The 10,919-nt window shown below is 36.7% G+C and overlaps 1 protein-coding gene across 1 annotated transcript in view; it reads right to left on the reverse strand.

Moving 5' to 3' along the window:
* The window catches only part of LOC126463579 (baculoviral IAP repeat-containing protein 6), a 314,074-nt gene extending 304,010 nt beyond the window's left edge, over nucleotides 1-10,064 (reverse strand). The window contains 5 exon segments of the mRNA XM_050096169.1: nucleotides 172-300; nucleotides 4,145-4,398; nucleotides 6,429-6,563; nucleotides 6,649-6,830; nucleotides 9,869-10,064. Coding sequence (XP_049952126.1) covers nucleotides 172-300; nucleotides 4,145-4,398; nucleotides 6,429-6,563; nucleotides 6,649-6,830; nucleotides 9,869-10,046 — 878 coding nt within the window. The 5' untranslated portion in view covers nucleotides 10,047-10,064.
* Nucleotides 10,065-10,919: the final 855 nt, after the last annotated feature.

The raw sequence follows: 10,919 nt of genomic DNA on the forward strand, positions 1-10,919 counted from the left end.
GCTAAACTTTTCAACACATTAAATTATGGTTGGATTTACAAGAGCATCTAAATTTCAGAGTAAGTTCACACAGGTAAAAAAAATATCCATGATGGATTTGTGTCTATCATAAATGTAAGCAGCAGTGATAAAGCATATTCAAAATGTGAGACTGTAAATTATGTAACTCACCAGGGCTCATCTGTTGGCTCCCAACAAACAAGACAAACATTACATGTGAAACACATTGCTCGGTCATCACCAGTCGAATTTGGCTGATGGTAGAAGCCTGCTTGTGCCATCTGGTCAGGTAATGCCCATCTGCAAGAAATAAAATAAATTTTAATATTTACATGCAAACAGCTTTTTTTAAAAAAATTCTACAGCATAATGAAAGACAAATTCACAGATTCTCTTCATATCAAAAATGGAAAGAGGAAACATTTTAAACGATTAAAATTTGACTCTTTTAAAAACTGTTGTTACAAAAAAGTAACACTTTTATTAAAAACCATGAATGGAAAATAAACAACGCAACTCTATGCCATCACCGTGAAGAGAAAGAGAAAGGGGTCAACTGGACAACAGTATAGCCCCACTTTTATGTTTTCCGAATTAACGTTTTCCTGCTGTTTACGACATTTTTTATCGCTCCCATCAAATTTTCTACGTCCACAGAGTTAATTCACACCTGATTTTGTGCCAACATATTTCCAATTTTTCTGCAATTTACACTGTATGAATAAAGGTCCATGGCAAAAAAGAAAATTGACAAAAATGATGCTGGCACGACGTCGGCCATCAAGTAGTGTTTACAAACATTACATGATTAAGTTTCATGACATTGGGGAGGTTGAACCGTTAAACATACAAAAGTTCAAACAATTCGTTCCATATCTCCTGCGCAAATCGGCGTGGTGACCGGTGGGAGTAACTTTGTTCATTCAAAACTGCAAATAAAGATATCATGACCAATCACAACCATTTCTAAAACAGGAGCCTGTGCATGCACAGTTTTGTGATTGTTGTGATTGGTTGTCACACCTTTTTTGATCCACATATAGCGTGCTTTGTCATTTGGCCCCTTGTAGTGCAAGTTCGCACTTTCATTCACTTTGCACTGTTCAAATGCTTTTGGTTTAAAAACCGCACCAATTAACTATTTTTTCATGCTGGTCAAAGCGTCTTTCAAGAATTTATTCCCATTGTTGGGTGTAGCTTCTCTCTCTCTTTTTTTTGTAATGTTACGCAAACGAACAATATGAGTGATAGTTTGCAAGTGTGTGGTTTTCTACTTAAATGAGGGGGCACAGCTCCTGATAACCTCAGAAAGACATATGTAGACACCACACAAAATAGTTACTTAAATATTTGCACTTGCCAATGAGAAAAAAAATTCTAAAAACATGTCGAGCTATGCATGAAAAATACATAACTGGTGCAGTGTTTCACTACTATTTAAATAATAAATGACATCTTCAGGCTTTCCAAAAACATGTATTATGGGGTATGAAACAGAGTCAAACGTTTCTACTTCCCAGACAGTTACCAGTTCCCTTTACATCAGATATGCTTATTAGATAATAAAGTAGTCATTGACAAGTATTCAATTCCGAAGTCCCTCAAAAAGTGTAAAAGCAGGATTTCACTGTAATAGATGTCAGCTTTTTAAGATGATGTAATTATGTGACTTCTGATGTATATGTGTGCAAAAAGAAAATATTTTGTGTCCATTATATACTGAAATATAGGTTCGTGGTGAGGTGCTTATGTGTAGAGCAGCCCAGTCCCTAGGTTAGGTTGATAGTTAACAATTTACTTGCAAGTTAGCGAAACCCTGAATGCAAACGAAATCTTAGTTATGATAACATACTGGTCTAATGTATAGCCAGAGGTCTAATTTAGCTCAAAAGGTGACCCTGGTGTGGTTGTATGTGGGCAAAAAGAAACAAGAATTCTGGCAAATCTCACAAGTAGGAATACAAATAAATGACATTGCAGTAAAAGATCGCAGTACGTTACGTGCCGATAAAAGGTCTAATAAAATGCACATAATTTTTCCAGCTGAAATATCACAAACTCAGACGTGGAGGTAAACATCACGCACAGATTCCACAACAATATAAATGAACTGTAATGAAATACTTTCCCCAGCATTTTGGTGGGACTCCGTCAATTATAAATGGGACAAAGATAAATCTAACAATGTGGTTCGACAAAGTTAGTATTACAGTAGATAGGATTAAAAAACATGAACTCTGACCACAGAGGTGTGTACAAAACTATGTGAGGAAACTTGGCAATGAAAATGCATGTGGTCTTAATACACACCTATGTGATCTGTCTGGCTCAGTGCAACTGCCTCATTCTCTCATTTCCTGACTACTGGGCATGAGAGAACTAGTTACTTGTGCTAGAACTGGAATATTACAAAAATATTTACACACCTGAAGCCATATACAATCTTTTAGGTTAGACAAACAGCTCAATAGGTCCAATTACCGATTTAGTGTGCATGAAGTGTGAATATCTTGCTCACATTAATTAGAGAGAGGAACATTTGTCCTTGTCAATCAGACAAAAAGTGTATCGATAGTGCAAGAATTTCCAGTTTGTTAACATTAATAAATGCCTACATGGAAGCTATGTGAAATAAGAGGTAAACAGCAATGGATTATGAATTCTTAAATTCGCGGAGAAGTCATAAGATCAGCACTGGATCATGTGTTCCCACATTTCTTTACAATCCAGATAAATATTCCTCAAGGTCAGCTTCTCCAAGTCTTCTCATTCTTCAGTAAATATTTTTTTAAGGAATTTGCAATCATGGCTTAGTATACTGACTGTTTGGTAACATATACACCTGTCACCTTTGAGTTTTCTCTCTCTCTCTCTCTCACACACACACACCCACACCCACACACACACACACACACACACACACACACACACACACACACACCCACACACACACACACACACACACACACCTCAGATATGAATAACAACTTCTAATTTCATTTTTACGTTGTTTATAAAATTGGAATCTATTACATGTGAGATATAAACAGTGCAGGGCATAAATAAATATAGGAATCAGTCCATCATCAATTAAGTGTATCACAAAACACTCAGAAAAATGAATACTACAATTGAAATGTAACTCCAGCAAACATTTAGGAGAATCAACAGGCTTAATTAGAGTCCTACCTGGAAGATGTGGTGGCAAACACAGCCTACACTCATTCAGACTTCATCGAAATCAATTCTTTGAAGACTAACATACACGAACTGGTACCTATGCTGAGCTATATAATTTGAATGGCTGTAACAGCTATGCTCAACTAGATGAAATTTTTGAACAATTACAATGGCTACTTGCAAAAAGGACATTCTGAAACAGTATGTGACACAATCCACACCAATCAAGTCATATTTTTTCGATAATGGGTTGATTTTAGTGACTACTTAGTTAAGGTAATTCAGCTGAACATAATGCAGAGTTGAGGAGCCACAATGTGTGTGTACTGTGGTTGAACAAACATTACAAGAAAGTCCGGTCATAGAACTTGCAAACTGACAGTTCACACAGTTCAAACTACCAGCAAAAGCGGACTGCTGAACATAAATCCAGGAGTCAATATGCTGCTGCTCTTCTTCTTAAGTCATTCTGCTGACTGTTTACATATTACATGAAACAATCCAAACAAATGCCAACCATTCAATGAAAGAAATTGGAAAATCACTTGAACTAGGACCAAATAAGGAAGACAAAACACTATTTTAAGATGATGATGAAAAATGTGGGCACTGAGAAGTACTTCCATTGGAATACAGTTCACTCCTTCAACCTACAAAAAAAAAAAAAAAAATTACAAATTACAGAGAAAAGAAAATAGCTAGTTGGAAAAATGTAGATTATTTTGTTTTAAGTTTTTCCCTCCTTCCAAACTGCCATAATGCCATGGAACAAGACACTACATTAGATAATTAACTATACAGTAGTAGTAATGATGATAAAATAACAAAAACAATTTGTGTGTGTGTGTGTGTGTGTGTGTGTGCGCGCGCGCACACACACATGCCTGACATCACTTTAGGGCCTTCTCAAATTATTTCCTGACGGCTAAATTTGAATCTGTAGAACTTTAACATGTATACTTACTTGTAATTCATATGAGGCCATTTCACAAAGGTGTCTCGACGGGCTGCCTCGCTGAACATCAGCGCACGGTCCGTCACAGGTGGGCTCTCTGCGGCTAAGGCCGGGGGTACAAGCAAGCAATTCAATCGTTCGCTCACTGCTGAAGCAATTGACAATGCAGGTATGTGCTTGTTCTGGCGCTTCAGTTCTTGCACCATGCCCGCACACACAAGCTTTAGAGCACAATGTGGCAGTTCCAGGCATACTGAATTCCACTGAAACAATTACACAGAACTTGCTAGGTAATTTGTTTCTGCTGTTCAACATACACTTATACTTTTATGTCAATTAAAATCAATAATAGAAATTCCTTTATAACACATAAATGACACTAATATCCTCACACTCTTATTTTGATTTTGTTGTTTCAATGAACAAGACAGCTATGGTCTTGTGGTCAGAACGAGAGAGCTAGAAAACAGTAGCTGCTTTTATGAGAACTGTTCCAGTTGACAATCATTTCCAAGATTGAAATCCTCCTGAAATACCATGTACTGCTCTTTATACATAGGGCAATATCTTCTAGAATACTTCTTCATATTACACCATTAAAAATGTGGTTATTTTTACTGTGTGTCCATTTGGGAATCTTTCACTTGAACTCAGTTGTTGGAATGTGCGTATGGAAACAACTAGGGACTACTCTATGACTTTTATCTGTTAGAATTCTGCTCTCAAGACTAGCTGGGAAAAAAAGGTTGGTCCAGGAAGTCTCACACCATATATACTCCAATTAAAATTACTCTGGGACCAACAAATTGCAGTGGCGAGAGGCAGTGCTGACACCATGCAACCCAGCCATGCTTCACAAGTCACTGGGGGTAACTACAAAACAGCAATACAACAAGCACATGGCAGTCGAGAAGAAACTATAGTATGGCTGGCTCTACAACTTGCCTTGCTGAAACCTCAGTCACAAGTAACTTTAACCATAGTACAGACAAACCTAATACAATTGGGTTGTGACAGCTGTCCCCACAGATTGTCGTAACAGTGGACATGCAACTTTTCTCTTCCATTGGAGGAATCAATGAGAAACTAGTGCTAAATAAACATTGTCATGATGTGGTGCATATGAAATTATATGATGGCATGATGGAACATATTGTGCAGAATACTGTCATATAATACAGAATATTTCATAAAATTTAAACTGTACTCCTAGGTACCTGCTTAATCAACACATCGAAAATCTGGACATTCTGGAAATAGCCTACAAAGTCTTTGTAATGATCATAGCGCTACCTTACCGATCAGTTCATCATCATAGACAGTTTTGCCCCAGTCATAATTGTTGGCTTCAACAACTCATACCACACTATAATATTGAAACATAAACTATATCCCAAGAAATCTGATTGTATTCTGGGAAACATATGATACAAGTAACAAGTATCAAAACCAGTAACCAAGTTATACTCCACAACAGCCAGATCAATAATCATCAATCTCACACACTGTGTCAAAAACATAGGTAAACAACTTCTTTATTCCATCAAAACAAATTATTAGATTCAACAATTTCCACTGGCCATAAACTGTCACCCTATTGGCTATGACCAATGGAAACAAATTGCCAGTAACAGCACATAGCGAAAGAGCTGCCAAACATCCTAAGTGCAGTTTAACCCAGATCATCTGCTATCATTTTGTCTTAATAGCCATCTGACCCCCAACAGTGCACAGCACACAATGAGGTCAAGGGATTCTCCTCGTACCTCCCCTGCCCCCCACCTTGAACAGATGAATGTCCTACCTTCAGAATCTATGTGGACATGTCCCAAAAGCCCTGCTTTTAGACAGACAATGTTCCTCAACTATGCCTCACTATGGTTGCTAACCAATGCACACAGTTCACAGAACCAAAACGTAGGGAAACCTGACCATCATCCCTCAAGAACCCAAGGGGGACAAAATCCTTTCCCAGGCACAACTGGTCAAGTTCACAGAAATACCAACCCTGCAGAACATGGAAGGATGCTTGGCTTTATCAATGTGCAATAAATGTGGCAAGCATCACCTCCAACCTATGGGGTGTTATTGCTTGCCACACATTCGTAGTTATACAGTATGTTACTGGTACTGGTCTGTTATTGTCTCAAGAGCTACCTGAAACCAGATATGAATACATTATACAGCATTCCTATCATGGACTGCAATGAGTATAGTGAGCACCGCTCTATAAAACACACACGTAACAACAATGACACTGTTCCTGTGAACTGTAAACTAAGCTTCACCCTACCTTTTGTGCTTTTGTCCCCTTTTTTGGTTTTGCTTGACCCTCCTTTATTTTCTTTGCCAATTCCTGCAGTACTTCTGCCGTTTGATCTACTCCGGGTAGCTCTATACACCGAAGGCTTTGTTGTAATAAAATGGCCTGCAATATAAAGCAGAAAGGTGATTAAACTATTACATTTTATTCACCATATTATTTTTAACATAACAACAATTTAAGATTTTACCTCTGATAAGAGTAGCTCAATTTTAACTATGTCATCTGGTTTCATAAGAGGAGTTTGGAGGATGGAGTCAAGAAACATAACTCCATTGTAATCTCTTCTAACACCCAATCCTCTTCCATCAGTGAACAGGATTTTGTCATGTCCATGCAAGTACGTTCCACAAAGGTTACCTCCAGGCTTGGCTGATAAGACGAGAAGCAGTTACATAAATGAATGAGTAATTAAATTTAAACTGAATATAATTATGCAAAGTCTAATGTAGCAAGAGCAATGAACACACAAGAAAGTTTGTACTGAGATGCACAGTAGGAAGAGGGCTCTTGTCAATTAGTGTCGTTCACCAGAGCCTGTCCACTACATGCATTTCCACATTTAATGCCATTCTTTTTTCTTTGAGCTATTTCAGAGAGAGAGAGAGAGAGAGAGAGAGAGAGAGAGAGAGAGAGAGAGAGAGAGAGAGAGAGAGAGGGGGGGGGGGGGGGGGGATTTAAGAGGAAAAGAAATAAAATTGGTGCAGTGAAACTATTCTTTCCCTCAATGTAAAATTACATTTGCTGTCTTAGCAGCACACTGATCCAAACACATTTACATTCTGAATAACTCATGAAATAGGATTTAATTGAAAAATACGACAAAACGCTCTTTCTGTTTAGAAGTAGGTGTATCGTAGAAATATCAACATACAGCAACATCAGAAATTCAAAATTAAATTTTAACTTTTTCAGTAAAATTTGCAGCTGAGACTACATGTACAATAATCAACACTCACTGCACACTACACAAATGCGAATTTCCTGAGAACCTCCCCATAATTTTACTCTATGACATAACATAACACTGCCTAAACATTCATTATGATCTTTAACAGACCAAAGCCTATATATGGAGCAACAGGCACCGAGACACAATCACTCTTTCTCAAGATGACTAACTGATTTAACTATGATTCAACAAGTCACTAAATGTAATATCATGTTTCACATGTGCTATCTCTTAACAATTTGTTATATCTGATATATTGCTCATGGGAAAAGACCTGCTGCTGCAATCTCATAGGAAATATAGCAGCAATTATACTGGTTTACTGTCTGTCATAAAATTCAGACTACACAGTCACATTAAAAATTCTAAAATTTTCAAAACCTCAGCAAATCCTACAGGTAATTTCAAATAAGAAATTATAAGCATGCATAGAATTTTAAATGAGGTGATACATCAGAAGATACATAATTCTCTGCCAGAACAGTAAACTCTGGCCAGATTGTACGAAAATGTGTAAAAATTGACAGGTGTAAGCTACAACTTTACTTTCAGCTGTTCTGAAAGGAATACAACCAACGGTGTTGGATTACATTACAATCTCCTGGCTGCAGCAATAGCAAAATAAAAAACTAGCAGTGACTGTCATCTTTCGCGTGGTAGTACTATTCATATTTTGTAGAACACTAATTAGAATGTCAGACATTTACATTTAATTATCAGAATTTTTGAATCAAAATCTCATTCAGTGATAGCCAACATAAATTGTAAAGAAATCACACTCTTCTCCCAGAATGAATATATATTTAAGCAAAGAAACTAAATTAGCTAGGTACAGTAAAATTACATTTACATAGATCTGACTGTTGCAAAACATGAAAACCAATTCCAACATTTAAAAAAAAAAAATCATTTTTCAGATACAAATGAAGCAACAATACATAAAAAATTAACTTCCTACCAAACCATACAATGACGAGACAGGAACTCTTTAAACATAAGAGAAATAATAACAATATAAATTTCCTGTAAATTTCATTCAAGCAACTCCATGACAATATTGTCAAAACTCAACACCTTGCTAATACAAACAAATCCCTAAAACACTGACAAAGAAATTATTAGAACACTACGATAGAAAAAAATGGAAATTTTGTTCATATGTTAACCAACTATTTGGCATGGATTCAGACAGAAAATAAAGGATTATATGTTTGTCCATTTGATGAAAAGTCCCGTACAAAAAGATAAGCTTTACGAAGCAACATTTACAACCACGACATGTAAGACAACAATACAATGGTGGGGCCTAAGATATGCAGAACAAAACAGATGGCAATATGATAGACTTTCCAAGAGTAAACCCAATGTCTAACACTTACAGAGAAAACTAGAGCAGAGATTTAACAGAACTGCATTACCAGACAAAATTATCTCAGTTTCTACATTCCACAACCTTTACATCCTCCTCTGTCACTACAAAGCTTCATAATTTAAAATTTTGGTGATATATTGGACAATGGCAATAACTCAAACAAAAACAGAAAGGATCATCTAATTGTAAATATCAATGTTAGTCTCACTTTTCCAACAAACATGTAAAATGACACATCCATTAATGTCATCCACTCTGATAGTAGCGTTACCAAGTATACTGATCCAATGGTTTTCCATTATTGACGTTACAGTTTCGCAAACACCTTTTTTTGTGAATTTCCAATACTCTAGGAGCATATTATGGTACTGTAAATGACAATCTGGAGAGAAGTTGCAACTTACGCGGTAGGCCTAATGTATGATGAAACATACGTGAGGTCACCCATAAAATAAACGGATAGAGGGCACCTGAAATGTTAATTTAAAGAGAAATAAAAATTACGTAACTGTCAAAACATCACGTTATTTTATTTCCTGCTTTACACAAGTGAATGGAGCTAATCAAAACGTTGTGTAACTGAGAACAAAGCAAGTCACATATTTGAAGACTAACCGGGGAAACTTTTGGTGTACCAGGCACTTAAAGTGATAAAAAAAAAAAACAAAATGTCATTAATATTATGGAAGAAAGCTTAGTATAGTCGATTTCGAAAGCAACCATTACTGGTTGTCAATCGTGTCCCATGATCTCACATGGTTTCGAGGTGTCACCGATTACAGGTCATGGTGCAATACTTAAAAATTACACAACCTCAACAAATTTCTTAAAGAAATATCTTCAAGCAACCAGAATGTTTCCACTTCTACGGGAAATGGAGCAAAGGAAACTTGCTTACCAACATGTATGAAAACAACACAACAAATGACTCTTCTGGCATCAAATACACTCGTTAAATCAAGTGTCTATCTTTACCGAGGGCAACGAAACTGTTTCACTGATTGTAATGCAAAGGAATTGTGAAGGCAAAACACTCAGCTGCAGTGCAACACATTCTCAACCGGAGCAAGCCAACGTGTGACATACCTGAAAGCGAGCTCCTCTGCAAAATTACTCCAGAATTGACGTCGAGCACTTTAACTTCTGAATCTCTAGTAAGAACAAAAATAATATTTAGGTGTGGGTGATATATAATACTTTTAGAGTCTGTTTCCACATTCAAATAGCCGTCTTCTTTTAACTTCCACGGATCGTCATCAGCCATTTTGCATCTCCAATCCTCGCCCCCGCACTACGTTAGTCATGTGATGTTATGTTCAGTATAGATTCCAATTCTTCGAACGAAAGTCAGAGCTGTATACGACAACAACACGTCTCTAGCAGATGTACCGAACAGCAATAAATTAAATTAATTACAACCACAAAATTACATACGTAACGTCACAATGGTCTGACATTGGTTATGAATTTGTAAACAAAGATAACATACACAAACACTGACAATTTTATACTGGAAGATCTTCCAAATACATTCATTGCAGCGATCGTAATTTTTGATTCTCCAAACCGCATAGCTTATTACGATGGCGCCGCAATTTGGGCTAACAGTTACCAAACAGGTGAGAAAAAACTTCCAAAAATAGGAGTTCCCACGCCTATCATGCTGTGAAGAAACAGCTTTCACTGACATCCAAAAAACTATCATGAACAAATCAAAAGGTTGTTAACGAAGAGACAAAGTATACTCCATGGATGTATGAATTAAAATGCAATGGTCAGAAAAAAATTAATGGCTAAGTGAAGCAAGCTGCAGATACTGAATTAAGAATAAACTGTTCTAAAATTATTTATAAGTCCAACTGTTCATTGGTTAGCAACTTGGCGTGTGCAATACTTTCGAAGTTACCAGATAGAGGAAAAAACTTATATTTTAGATCATAGATAAAAGTCTTTATCGACGGTATTTCGTGTCTGTAAACCAGTTAATAGTACTGATAGGCGGAATTTACAACTGTGACTGAGCCTAAGCTCAGTGTTGATAAGGGCGTGGACATAGGCGAATCAGCTGACACTGGTAAAGTTTTAGGTGATACTTTATGTGTCAGTTATCCATGAACAGACCAACCACTGTATCAGG

Source organism: Schistocerca serialis, chromosome 1 (assembly GCF_023864345.2).
Source record: "Schistocerca serialis cubense isolate TAMUIC-IGC-003099 chromosome 1, iqSchSeri2.2, whole genome shotgun sequence".
In the NCBI taxonomy this organism is placed as follows: domain Eukaryota; kingdom Metazoa; phylum Arthropoda; class Insecta; order Orthoptera; family Acrididae; genus Schistocerca; species Schistocerca serialis.